This window comes from Aethalodelphis obliquidens, unplaced genomic scaffold (assembly GCF_003676395.1).
Source record: "Aethalodelphis obliquidens isolate GAN/ISIS:26980383/991018 unplaced genomic scaffold, ASM367639v1 scaffold11, whole genome shotgun sequence".
Lineage (NCBI taxonomy): Eukaryota > Metazoa > Chordata > Mammalia > Artiodactyla > Delphinidae > Aethalodelphis > Aethalodelphis obliquidens.
Genome location: NW_020837955.1, coordinates 16,182,286 through 16,209,834, shown reverse-complemented (window position 1 = coordinate 16,209,834; position 27,549 = coordinate 16,182,286). Strand labels below are relative to the sequence as shown.

General features: G+C 37.5%; 1 protein-coding gene across 6 annotated transcripts in view; it reads right to left on the bottom strand.

Annotated features, from left to right (window-relative positions):
- R3HCC1L (R3H domain and coiled-coil containing 1 like) overlaps window positions 1-27,549 on the bottom strand; it is an 86,921-nt gene that overhangs the window by 7,290 nt on the left and 52,082 nt on the right. For all 6 annotated transcript variants that reach the window (XR_003433865.1, XM_027112248.1, XM_027112247.1 and 3 more), the window contains 5 exons: window positions 24,224-26,031; window positions 7,344-7,519; window positions 2,686-2,756; window positions 1,676-1,771; window positions 1,046-1,186 (listed from right to left, as the gene is read on the bottom strand). Coding sequence is in view for 5 of the 6 variants with exons in the window: in XM_027112248.1 (XP_026968049.1) it covers window positions 1,046-1,186; window positions 1,676-1,771; window positions 2,686-2,756; window positions 7,344-7,519; window positions 24,224-26,017 (2,278 nt within the window). In the remaining variant the exon portion in view is untranslated. The remainder of the gene's footprint in view (window positions 1-1,045; window positions 1,187-1,675; window positions 1,772-2,685; window positions 2,757-7,343; window positions 7,520-24,223; window positions 26,032-27,549) is intronic.

The following is a 27,549-nucleotide window of genomic DNA, read 5'->3' as shown; positions in this document are numbered from 1 at the left end:
GAATGCATGGAAAAAATCAAAACTGCCTCATTATAATCATTAAGGTTTCAAAAATTAGTTGGGTTCAACTCTGAAACTCTAGCACCTGCCATGACACCCTCTGTCACTGGTTATCTGGCCAGTGCAGCTGAGAGTCTGCAAGCTGCCTGCTATCACCAAAGCAGAGTGGACAGGAAGTATTAATGGCCTTGTTAGACCGGCAATAAACAAGGAGTTTGAAACTTCCATTCGTTTAATGGAAAAATGAAGTTACTTTTCGGTAAGTGGAATTTTCAGAATAAACTGTCTTCACAGATTCCACAGATCGAGGGCTAAGACAATCAGACTGTCTAAAGCCTGAAGGTTGATAAAAAGCACTTAAGTGCTAACCGGAGTCCCAAGCCTTTACGTACAAGTCAACAGCCTATAAAGGGGAGAGAGACATTTAACCTCAACTACAAACTATAGGGAAAGAAAAACCCTGCTTGTGGATCAGTTGAAATATTCTGAGGACTCTTAAGTACTGGAAAATAATCAGAAGATTAGGCTAACCTAGATGTGCTCTAATGGAGCCACTCAGGACTGTCTTTAAAGAAAAAATTACCTTCTACAGTTATTATCAATGTCAGATGCTGCCTTCTCCTTAATTTGTCTTCTATCTAAGATCTAAACCATCTGATAATATCATGGCAATCATGGCCCAGTAAAACCACAGCAAATAATGTTTTCTGCCTGGGAGACTATTATGTCTTCATAGGAATATTTTTCTGAGAGTCGGGAGCAAGAACTATAGAAATAGCCATGGATAAGCTAAAAGGACTGAACCTATCTCTTGGAAAACAACAGTAGGAACACGGATTAAGATGCCTTGGTGTGGAACAGGCAGACAAATTCTAAAATGTCTTCCTCCTAAATATAAGGCATGAAAACAATTTCAATATATGTAGGAGGCTTCTAGGAAATGGAAATGCCGAAATGGAATGGGCTTCATTCTTTTTTTTTTTTAACACATGCCTTATAGTGAACTCTAAAGGGACTAAAGAAAACACCATCAACTTCAACTCACCGCGGGCTTCTTGCAGTTTCTTAAGTTCTGCTTCCCGTTCGGTTTTGCTCTGCTTACTTCGAACCCCAAGGGCACTGATGACTAACCTTCTGGCTAGGGCTGCTGAAGTCTCAGGACGCTCCTTTGCTGGCTGGAGAAACTCTGAATGGGAGAAAGGGAGGGAGCAGGAGGGAGTAAGGAAGAGAAAGTACTCTAGCTCCAAGTGATTTAACTCAGTAATTAACATACCAAATAGACTAACAAGGGCTGTATCAGCAGTAATTAATACAAGCCTGATAGATGAAGAGCAGAGGAAATTAACATGGCAAAGCACAAACAACCCTGCCTTCATTATCTATATTAACAATTTCTTATAGTGACTCTATCAAACAGCTAAACACAGAGGTAAACTAGATAAGGATGTCATCAGAAAATGGTTGCTGCATTGCTTGCAGTTAGTATCTCCCACTCTCTCCAAGTGGCTACTCCAGTGCTATATTTCCAACACAGCCTTTTCTCCTTAAAATAATATTTCCTTTAACACTAAAAATAAAAGTGATATGTCCTTAGAACTCTGGATGCTATACAAGTGCTGGAAAAAACAATATCACCACTATCAACAAGAAAAAGCTCCTGAGATTATAGGCTTACCAGCATAAGCTCTAGCTTTGGCCTTGGCTGCTCTCGTGGCCTGCGACAAGGGCCGGATCTTCACCATGGTATGTTTACTACCCAGAGCATCACGAGCTGTTAAGAGAATAAATATAAAGAAGTAGAAGACGTGAAGAAGAGTGATGCAAAAAAATATTTAAGGCTAGTTCTTAAAAGTATTTCCTAGATGTTATGCTTTATTTTTCATCATGAGCAAAAGAAATGGTAAGCTCTAGAAAATCCGTAAGAAACAAAATGGCAGTGATTATTTTAGAACAGGGATCAGTAAACTATGGCTTTGTGACCAAATCCAGCCAACCACCTGTTTCTGTAAAGTTTTACTGAAACAGAGCCATGCTCATTCATTTGCATACTGTCTAGGGATGCTTTCTGGCTACAACACAAGAGTTAAGTAGTGACAGAAACCTTATACCCTAAAATATCTACTATCTGGCTCTTTACAGAATAAGTTTGCAGACCCCTATTTTAGGTGATTCAGACAGGAATCAACATCTCTAATTTCTTTGAATGCCTCTGCATCAGATCTATCATGAGGCCAATGATATAAGTGAAAAGGCCAAATCATATATTCAGAAAGTAGGTATTACAAATGCTCACTGGACAGGTTAAAGGGCTACTGCAAATTCATTTGTCGGGGAAGGGGGTAGAATCAAAAATACTTTAAGATTTAGTCATACTGGCTTCTTAAATCTTTACCTATAATCTGTCTATGCACTATCATAACTGACAGCTATGCAGCAAATAACCTTGGAAGGAGCTCTCTCTCCAAATACCACTGGATTAGGATAAAAAGGGAGAGGCGGAGCAAATGGGTACCAAAGTAACATGCCTCAAAAACCTCTACCTGCCAATTATCTGTATTAACTGAATAAAATGTCAGGTGGCTGGAACAGAAAGCAAATAAGGACAAGTAGTCCTTAGGAGACTACTTGTAAGAGAAAGTAGGAGAAAACGGACAACAAGCACACTGAAATCCATTGGGTGAATACCTGTAATCGGACTGGAGAATACTCCTAGGGCGTGTGTATCATCCACCCATTTAATATCAAATCCTTTCTTTCTGCAACAAAAGAACAGAATTTTATGCCTTAAAATAAAATTTACTTTTAAAAAACATCTTTCAAATAGAGTCTCATAAAGCATTTCATAATGAGATAGAAACACTCAACAAGCACACAGGTGGAATGGGGATAATGACACACAAAATGGCTTGGGGTACAGAAGAAGCCACTGAACTTTAAAAGCAATAATACCATCATAAAGAACTACCTGGGAGCATTTTACATTGTAAGCCAGTTTACAAACATCAACTAATTAATCCTCACGTGTTCCCTGGGGAGGTAAAGTATTTATCACACTATTTACAAGAGATGTTTTTAGGGGACTGGAACTAGAAGAGGTGGAACAGGAAGCATAGGAGGGGTAGAAGAATATTAGAGGAGGAGGTAGGCAGGGAAGGTCACCTGGATTTAATGCAAATGTAGGCTCAAGGACAGAGAGGAAGAGGGAGACAGGTCATTCAAAGCAAAATCAATCAATCAAATAAGGGAGAAAAGGGACAACTCTAATCAGAGAGGCTGACCTATTCTTTCTTTCCAGTTGTAGAAGTGAAGTAAGAAAGGGAAACTCAGGTTCTGCCACCTTCAGACCATGGGCAGGTTTAATCTCTCTGTAAGCTAGGTCTGCTCATCTGTAGAAATGGGTACAGTTCCTTCATAACAGAGTTGCTGTGAAAACGGAAGTGAGATCATCCATGACAAGGTAAAGGGCACAGTGTTGAGCACTTAGTGGACATCTAATAAATGAATAGTGCCCATTATTTTTTATTATTAATAGCAATATTCATCAGGAAGATGATTAATATTGATGAAGATGTGATTAAAATATGAAGTTGACTCTGGTGTTTGACTCAACAGGCATTATTATTATACGCTTTTGCACCATGACCTTTTCTTTTTTTTATAAAGCACTATAAAGAAAAAAAAAGGCAACTGCTAAAATATCTTCCCTCTTTAACAACTAGTCAAGAAAAAATTTCCTTTGAAGGAAAAAGGAATAAAGAGGCTTTGAAGGTTAGTTAGACAATTTCCTGAATGTAAGGGTCAGTTTGACCATCGCATAAAATGACCACAGGGGTTGAAGACTATGAGAAAGTTCAACAGTGGAAGTCTATATTATAAGATAGTTGACAAAAGAAAGAGAAAACTTAGACGGGCTCTGGAGGGCCTTTTAGACTTCAGAATTTCATAACCCTTTAAAATGCTTCCCCCTTTTGAGAATGTTTTCCTGTTTCATAGAAAAATGATCTGCAGGTAAGATTAGGAAGAAACAAAGCAAGGGAAGTTAATAATTCTTAAGAAATAACTAATCTTCAGGAAATGCCAGACATCAACAAAATCAATTCTTGGTCTTAAAAGTCATCATTATTAATGACAACCTAAGGTAGTTCTAATTTTGGATTTAATCTCATTGACTGCTTTTTAAAACCTATTATGCACTTTATCTGGAACAGACCCTGATACCGAGTCTTAACATAATTGTAATGAATTAGACTGACTGATCTACACTATATGTTTAGTGTAAGATCTATGGCAGAGAGTGTTAACTGTCCTCCATGATCTAGTCACTCCTCCTCTCTTTTAGTTACATAACTGATAAGTGCTACTCCTGTCCCCTCAACCAACAAAATTTAAGTGAGATACCTGGCTGCTAGTTTTGCCTGTTCTAGAGTTTTACAAAAAAACAGCGTGCTTGTTTTTGTACATAAAGTTTCAATGAATACAGCCACACTCATTGTCTGTAGCCACACCTGTTGTCTATGGCTACTTTTGTGCAACGATGGCAGAGTTGCCTAAAATAATTACTATCTAACCCTTAAGGAAAATTTGGGAGCTATACCCTAATTCAAGATGCACATGAATTGAATTTGAACTTTAAATTTGTGTATCAGACAACAGACCTGGTTCATTGTTAGATCTGGTTCATTGTTAATGTCAGGATTGGAGCATTAAAGTATAATCCCTTCTTGGTAATGACTTTCTTCCAGACCCTGAAAATCTTTTTCTTAATAACTTATTTTGGGGATTATTTCTTTATTCCTGAAGCTTATTTTTTCTTATAAGCTAAAGATACAGAGGTATACTTCTGACTCTTTTACCTTCTCATACATATGTATGAATTACATACATATATAAGAGGTAGTGCAATTATTCTCAAACCCACTTATATCAGTTTTAATTTACATTTTCACTACATAATTTAATTTATTAAATAAAATTAAAACGATGAAATATGAGTGTGAAAAAGAAAAGTTGTGTCTATGGTTTGGAAGACTAGAGAAAGATAAAGTCACTAAAAAAACCGAAACAGCTATTATCAATTATGTTTGGGCAAAAGAGCTAAAAAAAAAAAAAAAAGAGAGAGAGAGAGAGAGAGAGAGAGGGAATTCCCTGGTGGTCCAATGGTTAGGACCTGGCACTTTCACTGCTGTGGCCTGGGTTCAATCCCTGGTCAGGGAACTAAGACCCTGGAAGCCATGCGGCACAGCCAAAAAAAAATTTTACGAAGAGAGAGAGAGAGAAAACATTTTAACCTATAAGGAATTTGCACTCAGGTGACTCTGAAGGGACATTAAAGTTCTTGCTGGAAGACACAGGTGATATCAGGGTGACATATAAGAACTCAATAGAAGATAGTCTGCCATCAACAGACTAGTTACTTAAAAAAAAAAAAGGCCTTGGCACCATATCAAAGACTGGCAAGTAAATGGACATTTATATGTCTTAAAATAAACTGGTTGAGACATATAACAATCATTTTTTTATCATTCTCTACTTGACTATTTCTATCTCGGTGGTCAGAATAACCTCAAATCAATAATTTAATTTACAGCTCTTTTGGACTGTTAGGGCCCCTGGTGCCTGGCAGAAGAAAACACATATCCTCTCAAGAGATATCCTCTTCTTTTACTGTAAGCCTCAATTCTCATAAGTAAAATTCCAAAGGAAATGGTCAGCTGTACAGTTTTTTAAAAAAGTAACTAAACCTCCAAAAAAGAAGCAAGGCACTATGAGTGAGAATTTGCAGAAAGAGAATTAAAAGGACTTCAGGTAAAGAAATTACCAGACATAGACTACAGAAGGTCTATGTTCAATATACTTCTTGAAAATATTTGGAGAAAAAAAAGAAACTAATGACCATGCAGATTTGAAAAATAGAGAACTTTGAAAAATGAGAAACATAAAATGAAATTTAAAAATTCAATGGACAGATTTAACAGCAAATTAAACACAGCTGAAGAAATCAGAAAGCAGAAATTAGAGCTAAAAAAATTACTCAGCATGTAATGGAGACAAAGAAATGGAAAATATGAAACAGATAACACGAGGATTAAGTGAGAAGGTTTAATCTACTTTTAACTGGCATCTTAGAGAATATAAAAGAGACTAGTACAGAGGCAATATTTGAAGAGAGAATGTCTAGTCTTCTCCAAAACCAATGAAAAATACAAGCTCAATAATAATAATAACAAAAGAAACACAAAGCCACATCATACTGAAAATGCACAATACCAAAGACAAAACAATAAGAGCACCCAAAGAGAAAAGACAGATTACTCTCAGAAGCAATAGTCAGATTTTCAGCTGGCTTCTCATCCTACACTAAGAAAGCCAGGAGAAAGCAGAATAAAATTTTCAAGTTTCTGAGAAAAACAATTACCAACCTAAGATTCTCTACCCAGCAAAAATGTCTTTCAAGAATGAAGTTGAAATAAAGCCATTAAGAAACAACGACGATGATGACAACAAAACCCAACTAAGTGTGTTACCAGCAGACTGTTACTAAATTAAATACTAAAGAACATGTTTCATTCAAGAGGAAAAAGATTTCAGATGAAAGGTATAAGACACAAGAAGGTATAAATGAAGAATACAGAAAGTGGATGAATCTGAATGCTGATAATATAAAATAATAATGTAACATCAAATGGAATTTAAAAAGAAAAAAAGATTCAAAATACTAAATCACAATAGCATATTAGTTGGAGGTTTGGGAGACACTGGAATGGAATTGGGGAATGGAGTTTAAAACCCTTAGAATGTTTGGAAAGAGTGTAAAAATATTAACTTTAGCCATTGATAAATTAAGCAGGCATTTTATAATTTCTAAAGTAACCACCAAACAATAGAAACAGGATCATTTCCCAAAAATATGGAAGGAGAAAAAAATACCTCATCAATCCAAAAGAAGGCAAGAGAAAAGAGAAAAATATGGGACAAGTAAACACACAAAAAAAGATGGCAGGCATACATCCAAATATATCAATAATAAATAAATAAATATCAATAATAAATAAATATAAATGGACTAAATGTACCATGAAGACAGATTCCAAAGTCATTATTGATGACATTCTTCTTAAATGCTAAAATGGGGTCTAGAAAGACTATTTAGCATTTTTTAAAGGAACTGAGAAGAAGAGTGGTTTGATACGGATTTCTAACGGACTTGGAAAAGACAATAAACAAACTTGATGCTAAAGTAAACGCCGGGAATAGAAAAACAAAAAAGATGATCTTTCAGAAGACATTTTAAGAAAACTTCATTCCACCTTCCCTAACATCCCCAATCATTTGCAAGTACTTACTGATAAGTGCAGAAAATCCGTAGAAGATCTTCAGTACGAAATTCTTGGGGGAAGTCATAAATTTCAATGACATGTGGGAATTCACAATCACTGAGGTCAATATCAGGAACTTCATGGTTGTAATAATCAAATATAGGTTCTTGGATGCTTTCTCTATTCTTCATATTCCCTGATAACTAGAGAGGAGGAAGCATATATGTGACTGTTACATCAAGCCAGAGCATTGTAAAATATCCTCCCATATATAAACAATCCTTTTTGTCTCCATGTTCCTATTCCTTAACCTTTATCATTTGTCTCTGTTCATGAACACAGTAATGACTGGGCTCTATCACCCAGCTTATATTATACATGTGGAATACTTTGATTAATGTGGTGAGTTATGAACAACACATCTTAGAAAATGAATTTCAGAAAATAGCTGAAGAGATGAATTAATAACATTTGTTTTATTTGAACTTATTGATCAGACCCATAGTTTTGTTTCTGAAAGTGAACAAAAACAAAACAAAATTTTTAAGAATAAAAACACTTTGTTAGTCTACCTTTCGTTGACAGTAGCTTACAAAGAAATTTGTTATGACAAATGTAAGTGGCACAAATAATTATATTTAAGTTCCCTAGCATGAGAGCTACCTAAAGGAATTTTCATAAAGCAGGTTAATACAGGAATTAATAGTAATGAAGAATACTTAAAATTCTACTATTCTATGGTGTGCAGATTAAATGAGATGATGCAGTAAGTGTTAGCACACTACGTGTCACCTAAGTAAGAATTCAATTTCAACCCAATTTAAACATATTTTAACTAGGTGCTAAATCTATTATAGGCCAAGCACCATGTTATTTCTACCCTGCTTAGGATGTAGAAATCAGGAAGAGAATATTCCTCACACCGTAACAATGAGAAAAGACCAACTGACCTATAAAATCATAACTTTTCTTGAGTTTACCATACAGCTGAGTATGCAACACAGAGTACACAAGAAAATAGAAATCCACAGGATGACATGTCCCTCCAAAGAGAAACAGAATATATAAACTTTTTTGCCTCTGGCAGATCATGGGAAGAAGTGGCCACCACATGAGTGGGCAAGAAGATATCAGCTAAATGTTTAACAAATCCTTAAAAGCCTACAGTGGACTGGTGTATCAGTTTAGAATAACTCAGAGCCCCAGAAAGGAGGGTAATCTGCAATTACTTGCAAGTCCATCCTTATGCCAGTGCCACACTGTCTTGATTACTGTTGTTTTATAAGTTTTGAAATCAGGAAGTTTGAGTCTTCCTACTTTGTTCTTTTTCAAAATCATTTTGGCTATTCTGAGTCCCTTGCATTTCCAAATGAATTAGAGGATCATTTTGTCAATTTCTGCAAAAAATACAGGACAGCTGGGATTGAGCTGGATGTGTTAATCACTTTGGGTAGTATCTTAACAATATTAAAGAAGATAAACATGGGATGTTTATTTAGGTCTTCTTTAATTTCTTCCAAAAATGTGTTGTAGTTTCAGGGTACAAGTTTTACACTTCTTTTGTTAAATTTATTTCTAACTTTTTAATGCTACTGTCCTTGGAACTATTTGCTTCATTTTTGAATTTCTGGCATGGACTTTTTGAGTTACTTTGCAAAAACCAAACCAAACAAACCACTGCATGTCCATGCATTTATAAATTGGGGCTAAATAATGCATTGTGAGAGGTAAACAATGCCTAACTACAAATATCTTGGAACTATAAGAACTGATTATAAAGAGGAAGAAAAAAGAGAGGCAGGATAGTCTGGCAAGGAAATTTGATTATGGCCCTTTGCTCTAATCTGGTCAGCAAATTTGAACTTGTATACTTACATCCCATTTTTGAGGTAATTATTAAACACTTCAGCTTCTGGTACTGATTAAATGCAAAGTGTAAATAATAGCAAAACACACAATTCCTACTCTACATTTCATGGGAAAATAGATATAAAGCCTACAAGTAACATACTCCTGACTAGTTTTTCCTATAACACTCAAGACTCCACTATTATCAGGGACTCCTAACTTTTCTTAAGAGGAGAACTTTGTTTCATACTCCCATGGTACTGATATTGTTGGAATCAGCTTACATGTCTACTGGCAACACATTTTGGGGGGAGGTAGGCTGAGAGGTAGCAGGCCATACTATTAATGGTGTTTTCTCCTGAGAATTTCAACAAAACATTCAAGGGGGCCTTGACAGGGTAAAGAGAAAGGAATATGTGGCACAGAAGGGGGAAATGCCTAAGAGAAGACAATATGGTATAAAGTGAGGATCAGAGCATGATTGTGAGAGGGGAGTGGGGGCGGGTAGGGTAGAGACCACTATCAGACAGGGGTTAGACACAGTAATACAGATGTATTTCAGGAAAGGCCCTAAGATTTGATGCGATGACTTTTTTGCAGTAGACCTGTACTGTCCAACACAGTAGCTGCCAGCCACATGTGGTTACTGAGTACTAGAAACATGGCTAGTCTGAATTGAGATGTGTTTTATGTATAAAATACACATCAAATTTCAAAGACTTAATACAAAAAATAGAAGATCTCACTAATAATTTCTTATATTGATTACATGTTGAAATGATATTTTGGATATATTAAAAATACGTTCTTGACTTTACCTGTTTATTTTTACCTTTTTAAATGTGGCTCATAGAAATTTTAAATTATATACATGGCTCACATTTGTAGTTTGCATCATATTTCTTCTGTAGACAACTGAAACATTTACTGTTAAGAGTCACATGTATTGAGATAATACTTGTCACAACTGTCAATGTGAAACCTTCGTATTTTATGACCAACCTTCATATATTTTTCTTTCATATGGCTAATAAATGTTTGATAGAGCAACAATAGAGGGGAACGGTTTACAATTTGATTCATTCTAATCTATTACAGTCCACAGGAAAGGAAAGTTTGCAAACAACTCAGCAAATAATTTTGAGTTATGAATCACAAATATTTTATGATTTTTACCAAGGGCCTGCTTGCTGTTTATAAAGCATAAGTGAAATCTGAGTAGTCCTTCATATGTAGAACCAGCTTCCACAAAATCAACTAAATTAAATTATCTTCCCAAAGTGAGGGTTTTAAGACTCTTATAAGCCTAGTAACCTGCTCTTGAAAGCAAGTCTAAAAAACAGTACCGCTTCAGAGCTAGGGACACATACAGACTGAAAATGAGGGGATGGAAAAAGATATTCCATGCAAATGGAAATCAAAAGAAAGTTGGAGTAGCAATTCTCCTATCAGACAAAATAGACTTTAAAATAAAGACTATTACAGGAGACAAAGAAGGACACTACCTAATGATCAAGGGATCAATTCAAGAAGATATAACAATTGTAAATATTTATGCACCCAACATAAGAGCACCTCAATACATAAGGCAAATGCTAACAGCCATAAAAGGGGAAATCGACAGTAACACAATCATAGTAGGGGACTTTAACACCCCACTTTCACCAATGAACAAATCATCCAAAATGAAAATAAAAAAGGAAACACAAGCTTTAAATAACACATTAAACAAGATGGACATAATTGATATTTATAGGACATTTCATCCAAAAACAACAGAATACACTTTCTTCTCAAGTGCTCATGGAACATTCTTCAGGACAGATCATATCTTGGGCCACAAATCAAGCTTTGGTAAATTTAAGAAAACTGAAATTGTATCAAGTATCTTTGCCAACCACAACGCTATGAGACTAGATATCAATTACAGAAAAAAAACTGTAAAAAATACAAACACATGGAGGCTAAACAATATGCTACTAAATAACCAAGAGATCACTGAAGAAATCAAAGAGGAAATCAAAAAATACCTAGGGACAAATGACAATGAAAACACGATGACCCAAAATCTATGGGATGCAGCAAAAGCAGTTCTAAGAGGGAAGTTTACAGCAATACGATCCTACCTCAAGAAACAAGAAAAATCTCAAATAAACAACCTAACCTTACACATAAAACAATTAGAGAAAGAAGAACAAAAAAACCCCCAAAGTTAGCAGAAGGAAAGAAATCATAAAGATCAGATCAGAAATAAATGAAAAAGAAATGAAGGAAACGACAGCAAAGATGAATAAAATTAAAAGCTGGTTCTTTGAGAAGATAAACAAAACTGATAAACCATTAGCCAGACTCATCAAGAAAAAAAGGGAGAAGACTCAAATTAACAGAATTAGAATGAAAAAGGAGAAGTCACAACTGACACTGCAGAAATACAAAGGGTCATGAGAGGTTACTACAAGCAACTATATGCCAATAAAGTGGACAACCTGGAAGAAATGGACAAATTCTTAGAAAAGCACAACCTTCCGAGACTGAACCAGGAAGAAATAGAAAAATGAACAGACGAATCACAAGCACTGAAATTGAAACTGTGATTAAACATCTTCCAACAAACAAAAGCCCAGGACCAGATGGTTTCACAGGCAAATTCTATCAAACATTTAGAGAAGAGCTAACACCTATCCTTCTCAAACTCTTCCAAAATATAGCAGAGGGAGGAACACTCCCAAACTCAGTCTGTGAGGCCACCACCACCCTGATACCAAAAGCAGACAAAGATGTCACAAAAAAAGAAAACTACAGGCCAATATCACTGATGAACATAGATGCAAAAAATCCTTAACAAAATACTAGCAAACAGAATCCAGCAGCACATTAAAAGGATCATACACCATGATCAAGTGGGGTTTATCCCAGGAATGCAAGGATTCTTCAATATACGCAAATCAATCAATGTGATAAACCATGTTAACAAATTGAAGGAGAAAAACCATATGATCATCTCAATAGATGCAGAAAAAGCTTTCAACAAAATTCAACACCCATTTATGATAAAACCCCTCCAGAAAGTAGGCATAGAGGGAACTTACCTCAACATAATAAAGGCCACATATGACAAACCCACAGCCAACATTGTTCTCAATGGTGAAAAACTGAAACCATTTCCAGTAAGATTGGGAACAAGGCAAGGTTGCCCACTCTCACCACTATTATTCAACATAGTTTTGGAAGTTTTAGCCACGGCAATCAGAGAAGAAAAAGAAATAAAAGGAATCCAAATCGGAAAAGTAGTAAAACTCTCACTGTTTTCAGATGACAAGATACTATAGATGCTACCAGAAAACTACTAGAGCTAATCAATGAATTTGTAGCAGGATACAAAATTAATGCACAGAAATCTCTTGCACTCCTATACACTAATGAATAGGAATAGATGAAAAATCTGAAACACTCCCATTTACCATTGCAGCAAAAAGAATAAAATACCTAGGAATAAACCTACCTAAGGAGACAAAAGACCTGTATGCAGAAAACTATAAGACACTGATGAAAGAAATTAAAGATGATACTGACAGACGGAGAGATATACCATGTCCTTGGATTGGAAGAATCAACATTGTGAAAATGACTATACTACCCAAAGCAATCTACAGATTCAATGCAATCCCCATCAAACTACCAATGGCGTTTTTCACAGAACTAGAACAAAAAATTTCACAATTTGTATGGAAACACAAAAGATCCCGAATAGCCAAAGCAATATTGAGAAAGAAAAACAGAGCTGGAAGAATCAGGCTCCCTGACTTCAGACTATACTACAAAGCTACAGTAATCAAGACAGTATGGTACTGGCACAAAAACAGAAATATAGATCAATGGAATAGGATAGAAAGCCCAGAGATAAACCCACACTCATACAGTCACCTTATCTTTGATAAAGGAGGCAAGAATATACAATGGAGAAAAGACAGCCTCTTCAATAAGTGGTGCTGGGAAAACTGGACAGCTACACATAAAAGAATGAAATTAGTACACTCCCTAAAGCAATACACAAAAATAAACTCAAAATGGATTAAAGACCTAAACGTAAGGCCAGACACTATAAAACTCTCAGAGGAAAACATAGGCAGAACACTCTTTGACATAAATCACAGCAAGATCCTTTTTGACCCACCTCCTAGAGAAATAGAAATAAAACAAAAGTACACAAATGGGACTTAATTAAACCTAAAAGCTTTTGCACAGCAAAGGAAACCACAAACGAGACGAAAAGACTGTAGCACAGTGGTTAAGAATCCGCCTGTCAATGCAGGGGACACAGGTTCGAGCCTTGGTCTGGGAAGATCCCACATGCTGCGGAGCAACTAAGCCCCTGCACCACAACTACTGAAGTCTGCGTGCCTAGAGCCAGTGCTCTCAACAAGAGAAGTCACCACAATGAGAAGCCTGCACACCACAACGAAGAGTAGCCCCAGCTCGTCGTAACTAGAGAAAGCCCAGATGCAGCAATGAAGATCCAATGCAGCAATAAATAAAATAAATAAAATAAAATAAATTTATCAAAAAAAAAAGAATGGGAGAAAATATTTGCAAATGAAGCAACTGACAAAGGATTAATCTCCAAAATATACAAGCAGCTCATGCAGCTCAATATCAAAAAAACAAACAACCCAATCAAAAAATGGGTGGAAGACCTAAATAGACATTTCTCCAAAGACACACAGGAGGAATTAGAGAAATGTACATCAAAACCACAATGAGGTATCACCTCACACCAGTCAGAATGGCCAGCGTCAAAAAATCTACAAACAATAAATGCTGGAGAGAGTGTGGAGAAAAGGGAACCCTCCTGCACTGTTGGTGGGAATGTAAATTGATACAGCCACTATGGAGAACAGTATGGAGGTTCCTTAAACTAAAAACAGAACTACCATATGACCCAGTAATCCCACTACTGTGCATATATACCCTGAGAAAACCATAATTCAAAAAGATACATGTACCACAACGTTCATTGCAGCACTATTTACAATAGCCAGGACATGGAAGCAACCTAAGTGTCCACCGACAGATGAATGGTTAAAGAAGATGTGGCACGTATATACAATGGAATATTACTCAGCCATAAAAAGAAACAAAATTGAGTTATTTGTAGTGAGGTGGATGGACCTAGAGTCTGTCATACAGAGTGAAGTAAGTCAGAAAGAGAAAAAGAAATACTGTATGCTAACACATACATATGGAATCTAAAAAAAAAAACCCGAAAAACAAATGGTTCTGATGAACCTAGGGGCAGGACAGGAATAAAGATGCAGACCTAGAGAATGGACTTGAGGACAAGGGGAGGGGGAAGGGTAAGCTGGGATGAAGTGAGAGAGTGGCATGGACTTATAAATACTATCAAATGTAAAATAGATAGCTAGTGGGAAGCAGCCGCATGGCACAGGGAGATCAGCTTGGTGCTTTGTGACCACCTAGGGGGTGGGACAGGGAGGGTGGGAGGGAGATGCAAGAGGGAGGGGATATGGGGATATATGTATACGTATAGCTGATTCACTTTGTGATAACAGCAGAAACTAACACACCATTGTAAAGCAATTACACTCCAAAAAACATGTTAAAAAAAAAAAAGTACCTGACTTGCTATGACATAATTGCCTGATTCCTATTTGTAGAAGGGGACAAAAAGGGTGCAGAGAGCAGAAGGTCAACTAGGCATGGATCACTGAGCTTTTTATTTTTTGTTTGATACTAGGTTCTTCAAGATACAAAAGGAAAAACAAAAAGTTCTGAAGTCACAAGTTACTCTCTACAAACAAAAAATAAATATATGCTACATTATTTTGGGATAAAGTTATATTTATATCTGTCAGATGGGCATGTTAGATCAGCTGCTACTGTTATCCCAATTTTAAGGATGGAAAATTACATCACAGAGAGACTAAAGGACATCCCTAAGGTTACAAATCAAATTACTGATAAAGTTTGAATCATAACTCAGGTCTCCTGACCGCTAGTCTAGTATTCCTTCCGTAACATGATGAAATGGCCTTACAGTGAACAGAATCAGAAACGGTGGCTATATCAATGTTCAGGACAACTAATTCCCTCTGATTAAGGATTTATGGATACAAGCAGTTCTGGGAGGAAAGGAGGGATGGAGGGAGGATCAATGGCAAAGCTGAAAAGAACTCAGGGGTGCTGATTTCTTTCCAGTCCTATATTCGAGACACCATATAGCTTATAGATTAAACTTCCCAAAATACTGCTTTGATCATGACATTCCTTTGATTAAAAATCTTCAATGGCTGTATTTAAAGCTCATAACCTGGACCCAACCTACCTGTGGTTGGCAGAATGACAGCCTCTCAAAGATGCCCATGTCCTAATTCCCTCAACTTATGAACATGATACATGGCAAAGGAGAATTAAGGTAGCAGGTGGAATTAAAGATGCTAATCAGATGACTGTAAAATAGAGAGATAATGCTGGATTATCTAGGTGGGCCCAATATAATCACAAGGGTCCTTAAAAGCAAATTGTTTCAGAAGAGTCAGTGTGTCAGAGTGAGGCAATATGAGAAAGACTTGGCTGGCCACTGCTGGCTTTGAAAACAGAAGGGGGCCATGAGCCAAGGAATGTGGGCAGCGTGTAGGAGAAGCTGAAAAAGGTAAGAAAATGGGTTCTCCCCTAGAGTCTTCAGAAAGGATCACAATCCTGCCAATACCCTAATTTTAGTCCAGTGAGACCCATTTTGGACTTCTACCTACAGAACTGTAAAAGACAAATTTGTGTTGTTTTAAGACAGTAGTTTGTGGTAATTTATTACCTCATTAATAGTGTACTAAAATATATACATTTCTAGCTTTATGTCATGTCATCCCTTAAAATATGCTACATTCCAACCAAAGAGTAATACTATGCCTAAACACATCTTGCTTCTTCCTGCCTATTGCTTTGATCACATTATTTTTGGTCACATGTATAATCTGACTCTTCCTCTAGACTTCTACAGTGTTTACCTCATCTGCACTACTTTTACAGTACTCACTGTATAACACCCTATATTAATAAGACCTGTCTCTTCCTCCAACTTCAACCTGACCACCTAACCAACATTTAATGTACATTGAACATAACATTAGAGAAAGAACTTGAACAAAGAATTTTAATATGTAATAAAGTTATAAGAATGAAGAAGGTATTACCAGTGGATAGAGGGGAATGAACTTTGTTTCGTTCACTGCCCAAGTAAAGAAATTATACAGAGAAAAGTACCATAGGCAGAAGTGTGCAAAGGCATGCAAGGAGTGTGGTATTCATTAAACAGTTCAGTGTGGTTCCACTAAATAATGTGAGGGCTTGGGGGAGTGCTATGGGCTTAATTGTGTCCTCTCAAAATTCATGAGTTAAAGCCATAAACCCCAGTACCTTAGAAAATGACTGTATTTAGAGATAATGCCTTTAAACAGGTATTAAGTTAAAATAGGGTAGACCCTAATCTGAGTGGTATCTTTACAAAAAGAGGAAATTTGGACACAGACACAGAGGGAAGACCATGTAAAGACACAGGGAGAAGATGGCCATCTACAAACCAAGGAGAGAGGCCTCAGAAGAATCTAACCCTTGCTGCCACCTTGATCTTGGACTTCTAGCCTCCAGAATTGTGAGAAAACAAATTTATGTGGTACTTTGCCATAGTCAGTCTAGGGTACTATGCTCTGGCAGCCTTAGCAAACTAATACAGGGAGTAAGGCTGGAAAGAAAGGCTGGAGTTTCAGTCTCCTCATCAATATTCTGATTCTATAATTCAACTACAAGGGATGTGTCATATTTATCCCTATATTCCCCCCCTGCACACGTTACCTTGCACAAACTAGGCGTTCAAAAAATACTTGTGGAATGAATAAAATGCACATGCCCCAAGTTAATTACTTTGTCCAAATGCATGCTTATCGAGACTGATTCTACATAGAGCCCCCATCAATAAGAATTTGATTTATGAAATACGTATTTTTTAAATGATTCTGGATGGCATTCTGAAATTTTGGGGGAAAATGACACTTTTTTTATTTCCCTTTGCCAATAAACTTTAATTGTTCTGGCTATATAAATCATGCAGAAAATCCAATTTAATAAATTATAAAAGGAAAACAACAACAACAAAAACAAAATTTCAAAACAGATCATCTAAACTTCTGATAGTGACAAATTCAGGACCTAAGCCTGGGAACGTTCCATATTTTATACAAGCTCTCACAGCCTGGAATGCCTTGTCTGCTCCTGATCCTTCTCTTTTAAGACCCAGCTTCAATCTTCATCTCCTCTTGAAGCGTTCCCTATTGACTCTATTTTGATGGTTTCTCCATTCCCTATACTACCATATCATAACCCTTGGCAGTTGGATATATACCGTATTTCATCAGTTCTAAGATGCACATTTTAACATCTCCAACACCAGTATGCATCTTAATCATGCATATTGTCACTGCTTGTCTGAATATGAATGAGCACCAAAAGCACCAGTACCAAAATTTGCAGAAAGGGTGGTCAGCAGGGTGGAAGAAAATCTGAATATAAGAATAGCCCTATATAAGTGCAAAACTGGCTTAAGAATCCAGCAACAACGATTTTTGCTTCTTTTATGTATTCTTTTAAGAAATGCTGTATCATCAAAGTTGTTGATGGAACAGAAGATGGTAACAGGATGGAAAGACATCAGTATCAATGACTGAGTCAAAAAATTATTAGGACTTCCCTGGTGTTCCAGTGGTAAAGAATCCACCTTCCAATGCAGGGGACATGGGTTCGATCCCTGGTTGGGGAACTAGGTTCCCACCTGCCATGGGGCAGCTAAGCCTGCACGCCACAACTTCTGAGCTCACGTGCCTCAACTAGAGAGCCCAGGTGCCACAAACTACAGAGCCCACGTGCCCTGGAGCCTGCACGCCACAAGTAGCGAAGAGAAAACCTGCACATCACAACTAAAGAGAAGCCCATGCTCCACAACGAAAGATCCTGCATGCCTCAAATGGAGATCTCACGTGCTGCAACTAACACCCGACGCAGCCAAAAAAACAAATAAATAAAATTAAATTTAAAAAAAAAGGAAGAAAAAGGAACAGTTGGGTTCTCATTCCAAAAAAAAAGAAATCATTAGAAAGAGTTGGACTATAAACACAAAGTTTTAGGAAATGAGAACCAATTTATTTCACCTACATTTTCTTTATGTAAGAGATGACATGTGATAAAAAATTTATGTCTAATTAAGAGCTCTTTCCGTATGTATAAAATTAAAATTCTAAAGGGTAAGCATTGTGTAAAAGTTTAATTTCTTTCTTAGTGATACATAAAATAATGATATATTTCACAATCAACAGCATTTTCAATTCAATGAGATAGAATACTTCTTTATTTTTTTCCAGACATTTCTGAGAATAAGTTTCATCAGCTCCACAAGACTATAAACTCCTTAAACATTCTTATCCTTCTCTTTTATCCCTCATATCACCAATATCAGAGCTGGGCACAGTACGGTTGTACAATGTCTGTTGATTGGCTGAGAGCTTTAGGTAGAGGCAAAGGCTTACTGTCATGGAAAAAGCCCAGGGTTAGAAACCAGGAGACTGGGATTCTAGTGCCAACTCTGGCACTAACCTTAGCTAGGTCAGTAACAACCTTTCTGGGCCTTACTTGCCTTATCTATAAAGCAAGAGGTAAACATAAAACATTATGTTACAGGTCCCTTTCAATGCTAACATTCCACTTTTTTAAAAAAGACGTACAGTTTTCTCTCTTAGACAGGTTAAAGTTCCAGGTCTTAGTCCTTATTGTTCAAGGCCTATGTTATAATCCTGCCTCTGATCTTGGAAGGTAGGAATAAGAACACTTCTGTAGGTACTTTTTTTTTTTTTTTGCGGTACGCGGGCCTCTCACTGTTGTGGCCTCTCCCGTCGCGGAGCACAGGCTCCGGATGCGCAGGCTCAGCGGCCATGGCTCACGGGCCCAGCCGCTCCGCGGCGTGTGGGATCTTCCCGGACCGGGGCACGAACCCGCGTCCTCTGCATTGGCAGGCGGACTCTCAACCACTGCGCCACCAGGGAAGCCCCAGGTACTTTTAATTAAACGTAATAAACCATTTTAAACTATAGTTGTGGCTATAACAAATTTAAATATTAGGGATATCAGGGGGTTACAGGGACATGGACAACAGAGACTTGACCAGGAGTTAATGGTATAACATTACTGCGGTTGCTTCAAATATCACCATGTCTATTTACATAATTACTTACAGAATTAACCCATATAGCTAATTCTCAATTATGTAGGTTAGGTTATTCAAACCTTTTGTTTCTATTTTCCCTTCCACTATTACCCTGTAGCTACTTAACTGCTTACTAACTCAGTTTCTACTCTTCAGTAGAAACTGAAGAAAATAAATTGTTCATGTTTGTCCATGGTAATGTGAATAAATCAAAAGCTAGAATTAAAATCTTTCACCCATTTAACTTCCTATCTTTGGCAAATAGGGAAATAACACTATTTTTTTAAAAGTATTTCAAGCCTTTTCAAATTTTTCATGACCTAAGTTCTAACACATCCAAAAAGAGTTCCCTTAAAAGATAATAAAACTACAGTGTATAATATACAGCATAAGTTATGGCTTTCATCCCTTTTCTATACTGCTTTGGGCATAAATCCTTTACAACAGCAGAAGGATACATTCAGACTTTTAAACTCCAACTTTTTTTAACATTAATTTTCATTAGAGTATAGTTGCTTTACATAACATTTTATACATTAAATATAAGAGTAGATAATGTCTTCAGTGGTGTTTCCTATCTGCAAATAAAATTATCTAATATATCTAGGCTATGCCTCCACTGACCTTATCAAGAAACCAAGGCCAGAAATGCAAACTTTGACTTCATAAAATTTATTAACACAGAATGAGTAGAATGCCATTCAAGGTGCCATCTAAAGATTTCTCTAGGGACTTCCCTGGTGGTCCAGTGGTAAAGAATCCACCTTATAATGCAGGTTCGATGCGGGTTCAATCCCTGGTCAGGGAACTAAGATCCCACATGCCGCCGGGCAACTAAGCCCGCGTGCCACAACTACTAAGCCCGCGTGCCACAACTAGAGCCCACATGCCGCAAAGTTCAGAGCCCACTCGCTCTGGAATCTGCGTGCCACAAACTACAGAGCACATGCACCCTGGAGCCTGCGTGCCACAACTAGAGAAGAGAAAACCCACATGCCACAACTAGAGAGAAGCTCACAGCCCGCAACGAAGAGCCCACGCACCACAAGGAAAGAGCCCGCATGCCTCAATGAATATCCCACGTGCTGCAACTAAGACCTGACGCAGCCAAAAATAAATAAATAATAAATAAATCTTAAAAAAAATATTTCTCTAGAATAGGTATCAGCAACATCTCAATATCACTGATTATCATCAATGAGAGAAATCCATGGCCATAGCTTTGGATTAAGGCACAGTAAAAGAGAAGAAAGGGCAAAAGTGAATAAGAATGCAGAAAAGGAGAACCAAAGGAAGAAAAAAGAAAGCTACAATAATGAAGCATGTCAGATGATCACTTACTGACCCCAGTGCCAGAGGACAAATTTGAGAGCTCCAGTTTCCTCTAATGAATAGTAACATATGGTACATGAATATATGGGCAGGGACCAAGTGAATATCCTGAACCAACTTGGACTTGGCTCCTATTTAGACAGTACAGAAAGGTTAATATGGCAAACTGATGCTGGCATTCTTGGGAAGATGCTATCCAGACTGAACAGTGAAAACACTGTGGCAGATTAAATTTTAGTCAAGAGGAAGACTGAGAAAGCCGAGGAGACATATCTGGATTTCCTCGTCTTCCCAGCATGATTGGGAAGACCAGATGGAAAGATACCACTGACGAAGTATGAACATGAGTAGGCACACACAGAAGGAAGATGGTTTGGGAATGAATGGTGTTCCTTTTCTCTTTTCCATGGTCATACCTTGTTAGCAACCTTCTATAACAAAAGGAAACTCCTACCTAAATATTTACCGCTATCTAAAAACACACATCAGGACCAGAAATGGCCAGTGAAGGGACCAGATGTCAGTGTCTATCAACATCAATGTTATGCTGCTGGTATCTTACTAACCCTCCTACCAATAGGTTTGCTGATCAGTACAGGAGGCAGCAGAGGAAGTTTTATCTAGACAACAATAATTCCTGTGTGCTGGTACCAAGATCTCAAAGGGTTAAAAGAAGTCATGCCAACATCCTTTTCTTTATCAATTATCAACTTCAATTTCTGGGCATCCCATACCAGGGTTTTAGGAGATGTGTAATCTTTGGAGACTCATCAAGAGTTGCAGTTCTGGGAGCTCAACAATGACCTAAACCCTTCAGGCAGTTTCAGAAGTTCAAATGTCACAGGAAACTGCTTCACATGCCAATGGCTACCACACCCTGCTCGAGAGCATACTTCCCTGCCTATTAGAAGTACTAGGCATACCTGTATGGCTAGCCATTGTCAACAAAGAAATAGGCCAGCTGGGAAAAGAGCCAAAAATCTTTGGTTGGAAAGTTTTCAAGGTAGACAGACACTCTGGTTTAGCCTTTAATAACGTACATTTGGAACAGTATAAATAATAAATTAGGAGTAATAGTCACCAAAGCTATTAATGTTCTTGGATTTGTGACATCTTTTAATAACATTATTATTATTACATCTTCTAAAACCCAGAGCACAGGAGGCAATAGCTTGGAGTTGGATCCATTACTTGCATTCTCAATCCAACTTCTTTCTTGCTCTCTTCTATCCTCATGCCTCCACACAGACTCCAATCTCTACCAAACACCTCAGAAGATATACAAACGCAATACCCAGGCACTGGCTGTCTTCAGCTTAAAACACGACCTGCTCCGTTTTCCTGCCATTCCCAGCTTTAGGTCAGGCTAGTGTCCTCTGGCTATATTACTATGCTTCTCAAAAGACTCAGTTGCCTAAATTCTTTTGCACCTAAACAGTGTTAAGAGCTGAACAACAGAGTTGCACACCTAAACCTCCCTCCCGCCAATACAGAAGCCATATCCCTAACCTACCACACAGAATCCAAGTTCCGGCAGCAATGATGTTTTGAAAGCTCCTGGAGGCTAACCTAAAAAGGCAGAAAGCAACTCTGCCCTACTGCCTACATCCATTCAGTAAATATTTACTAGGTCTACCATGTACAAAAGGCTCTGTGTCCCATGCCCTTCTTTTGTAGGAAGCTGTTTCTTCTCTCCCACGTACACCTGTGCTCTCCTACCCCCTTAAGCAGTCCCTTTGCCAACTCCTAAGAACACTGCTTCCTTCCCCAGACTAAGGCCTTCTCCCAATGTCTGGATCCTTATTAACTTCTCTATATTCACCTAACTTACCATATTATTAGTACATCTTAGCCTGATTTGGGTCTAAAACCTCTGCTGAACAGTGTTTTGCTTTCCGATTATGAGCTGACAGCCACTTCTGGTTACCACACTCACATCTTGATATAATTTAAGTTTGTATGTTGTCTTTGAGCTGTGATTCTCACTTTATGTGCATCAGAATCACTTGAAAGTCTCATAAACATAAAGACAGCCTGGCTGAAGAGTCTGCATTTCTAACAAGTTCCCAGGTGCTGCTTATGCTGCTGGTCCAGGGACCATACTTTGGGGAACTTTCACCTTTGAGAATCCGATAAAAGTTATGAAAAACTGCACTTACATACAAAAGTCTGCATGCAATTTCAAAGGATTCATGAATGTTAATTTGTAGGTGCCTTCTGCTCTATATTCTTTTAAGAAATGTTTAAGACCTGCTGTTTCCTGACTCGCCCATAAGAAGTACTAACTGTGGTACAAATGTGCATGCAAACACCTCCTAAGAATAAGGAGGAAGTGCATGGTACTGGAAAGTCAATTCTGTCCAATGCGCTGCCCTCTTCAGTCTCACGTGTCTCTTTTATACATGCTTGTGAACATTTTTCTGTACTTCTGGTTCAACTCTCAGAATCAAAAGACTCATCACTTAGTATTTAAAAGGCTCTATGGAGTCACTCAAACAAAACTATTTTATAGGGGAGGAAGTGGTCTGGTAGAAAGAACATATATACTGGATTAAGACAGAAGTAGATTGAAATACTGATTCCGCTTGTCTTAAAGATACAACCATTAACCTTCAATTTCCCCATTTACAAAACTGGAGATTTTATAGGGAAAATCATTTTTTCCCCTCCTGGGCAAAGGTGTAAGGAATAAAAGGGGGAATGATTCTACTATTCAAAACCAATGATTCTTATTTATGGTAAGGAATTTAAATGCTGGAAGAGGGAATGTCTAAACTAAGAAAATGAAAAAAATTGAACTAAATAATTTCTAAGATGCCTTCAAATCCAACATTTTGTATTTATGAACTCTAACTAGCCAGCATATTCAACAATCATTTACTCTTCAACTCAGCACAAACTCCTTAAAAAAACAATCATACCTTCCTTTATTACACCCTTCCCTTCCCTCTATAGTGTCTAACATCATTCCAACATCTGCTGGAAAAATAAAATAAATATGAATAATAAATTATTCTTCTCCCCTCAAATAGGCCAGTGTGAAATACATCTTGTCAACACAGAAAAGCCCTTTGGAAGAAGTTTCCCTCTGTATCTTCTCAACAGTTAGCCAGAATCCATTAAATTCATCTTTAACCTATTCAGTAAGATCTCTCAGGATTTGGCTATAATAGATATAGTTCAACACTGTATGCTTTGTTTCTTAAAGATCTATCAGATATTCTTTTCTCAATCTACAATCCTATTACTGGGTTGGCCAAAAAGTTCGTTCAGGTTTTTCGTAGGATATTATGGAAAGACCCGAACGAACTTTTTGGCCAACCTAACAGTTTCTTGCAAAACTGTTACATTGGATGTAATGTGTGTGAATGTATAAATATGTCTATCAAAATTACCCCTAAAATCCTAGGTCCTATGAATTGATGAACCACCTAAGAGCCAACCAGTTTCCACTAAAACATACCTCTTGTAGAAGACGTGGGTCCAGGCAGTCACCATCATCATTAAACATAGACTCCCAGCTCTCCTCAGTAGCAGCACTTGCTTCTGTGTGAGACATATCAGTTGCTTTCGATTCCATGGATGTTTCCACAGACACTGATTCTATATCAGGAAAGGTTACACCAAATTCTGTAGTCTCTGAGCCATCTTCTTCTTTTGTTTTGAACTCTTCAGCAGTTTTAAGTTCATGCAATGCCTCTGTTATATCACCAGTACAATCTTGATCACTGCCCAAAGCACTGTCTGAAAATACTTTTGTCCCACTTAACATACTGAGTTCAGAGTCCAAAAAAGTGTTACAATTACTACCAGCAATCTTCTTTACAGGTAAGGAGGAAGCACAATCTGACAAGCTCTCTATCAACTTTCCTGTTGACTCTGTGAAACTAGATGAAACACTCTCAGCATAAGTATCTGAGCAAGCAGTCAGGTTGCTGAAATGTTCAGTGTCATTCCCCCTTTCAGCTACATGAAGAGGGGATGTATCTGCACTTATTTCGAAATAGTCTGAGAAACTACTTGTGTTGCTACAGGCCTCATGAGCTACTCTAACAGCAACTACAGTTATTTGATCAGATATGATATCTGTAATGTCCATCATACATGTCTTATTGGTAATGTCACCTACACTCTTAGATCCATTATTTGTATATGTTTCATGAGCAAGGACAGCTGTATCAGAAGATTCACACTTTACACATAACTCATCAGCAGTGCTGTCATTCTCCTCACACTCTCTAATCATTGTTGGATCAAAAATGCCATTTATGCTCTCTAATTTGCTGACTGTAGTCATCTGATGAGAGATGTGACCCATAGTCTCAGGAATGGAATCTATACCTTTCTGACCCAAGATGAAATCTGTACTGTTGGCTGTATCACCAACATTCTCAGCATCCAAGTCTATGCAAGTCTGATCAATGATACCAACTGGACTTCCAGGAACAGAATCAGTGGTGATGCCTCCGTTGCTGCGCTTCAGCATTCCACCCGATGTCTGCATGCCTTGTTGTACAATTCCAGAATCAGAGCTTGGTTTTACTGGTGCAATCATACTCTCAGGTTTCACCACAGAACTAAAATCTCCAGGAAATTGGGATAGTATCTCTGCAACCCTGGCATCAGTTTCCATTCTGCTTTCCAAATTTCTATCTTCAAATGTTTCCCCATTTAGTTCATGCCTATTGAAATCACAGAATTCCACATTTTGGAATGGTTTGTTTGGAACCTGAGCCTTACCGATTTCTGAACAAGACTGAGATTGAAGCAACCCATCCTGTTCTGTCACATCTCTGGTTTCAACCTCCAAACACTCTACCTTCTTTGGTTTAAAATGTCTTTGTAAAGGTATGATAGGTATAATCCCAGGATTTGGGACTCTTTGCTGATGTCCTTGGGATAATACTTTTTTGGATGCTGTGGTTGCCCTCTTAGTACAAACACTATCTTTATTTCTTTCTTGAAGCCACACATCTTTATTAAATTTTGTTGAAGATTTCTTTCCTTCCCTATGATTGTGTTCCTTTTTATCTGGATTAATACTTAGTCTTTGAGCCTCACGCTTGTCTCTAATGATCCCCTTTTGAGAGAAAGAATCTTCCTTTTGTTCTTCTTTTACCACGGAGTTAGGTGGACCACAGCTTTTTCCCTCATCACCTGATTTGTGCACTACTATGCCCCTTCGAGCTTTGGGTACATAAAGTGCCATGTCAGGCCTCCTGACTCGAACTCTGCATCTCTCTGCTTCTCGCTGCATGGCACCCCCTCAATCTGCAAGAAAAAAGAGAGAAAGAGTCAATTACCAAAAACTAATTACAATGTATTGAGCCAAGAGATTTTAAAAGACTAGGTAGAGGGCCTACTAATCCATCCTATAGAAACCCTTAAGTTAAAAAAAAGTAAAACCTGCCATAAAATAATTAATGCAATCAGGTAAGCAACTAAGGAGAGTAAATTCCAAAATAACTCATGAGCCCATGAATTTTATCCATATAGCCTCTTTCCTCTACCTTCCAAGTTCTCTCTACTTTTTAACAAGTAGCCTTGTCTTCAGCTGAATTAAAACAGATGAGAAAAGTGATTACAGGCTATCAGGTACTCATAAAACACAACCATCTTAGGAGCTCAAAATTTACACTGAAGAATACATTCAAGGAGAACCCCTAAAAGCACATTTGTTCAACATAAATATATATACATAAATATGATTTTAAGAGTAACATATGAATGAGAGTAACTTGAATGTGGGCTAGAAAATGAGACAACTAATCATGGACTGCTTTCTAGAAGATGCTTCTTGTGCACTATGATTTTTAGGAAAGAAACAGGTAGTGGGAAAGAGAAAGTCATCATTCTATTAACACTATTTAATCAAGTGACCTACTATAAATTTTTCTTCCTTCTAGTAGCAATAAAATGGGTCTGGGTAGGATAAAGGAGAGTGGAGGCCAAGGAATGTGATGGGACAACTCACTGGTAACTCCCTGACAATCTCTACCATGGTTGGTCGATGGAATTTAACAAGGAGAAAAAATTTAACAAAGGTTAAATAAAACTTTATTTACTATCTACAAAATATGAGGAAATGCACTAGACAATCTCATACTGAGTTATTCTTTTCATCTTCAAAATAATACTGTGAAGTACATACTAGTTTGCCCAGAGCAAAGAGAATAAGAAGGTCCTACACATAGCAAAGAAACACCCATATACACTCAGAAGCACCCACTGTTAATATTTCACCACATACCTTTCAAAGGAAAAAGACAGTAAGAGGGAAAGGCTAACAAATCCTGTCCACTCTATTACAGATCCCTAAAATTTCACCTGATCAGAATACTTCCTCAGCGAAGAAGCTCCACTTTCATGGCCAGGCAATTTTCTTTTCAGCCCAGGGATATACCATGGCCCTGATCATCAAGTGTCTCCAGTGATCCACCTGTTCCTTTTCTCTTTTGATGTCTTAATTATTATCTAGCTCATCATTCTGCATGGCTTTTCTATCTTTCCATTTGTGGAAGAATATGACTTCAACATTTAGCCATGCCAAATCTTTTTGAAACGTCTATTTTTCAAAATAGAAGTACTAAAGTATATTTCATTGGAGGGGATGCCATAGACACAATGTATCTTGATCTCAGGTAGCAAAACACCTGACAAAATATATCATGATGAACTGTAAGATGGTAAAATATGGGCTACTAAGAACTGGTAGGTGGACTCACAATAAAAAGTAATGATAATGGGTAGAAGCAAATTTAGAGAGGGTTATGTAACGGAGAACTATCT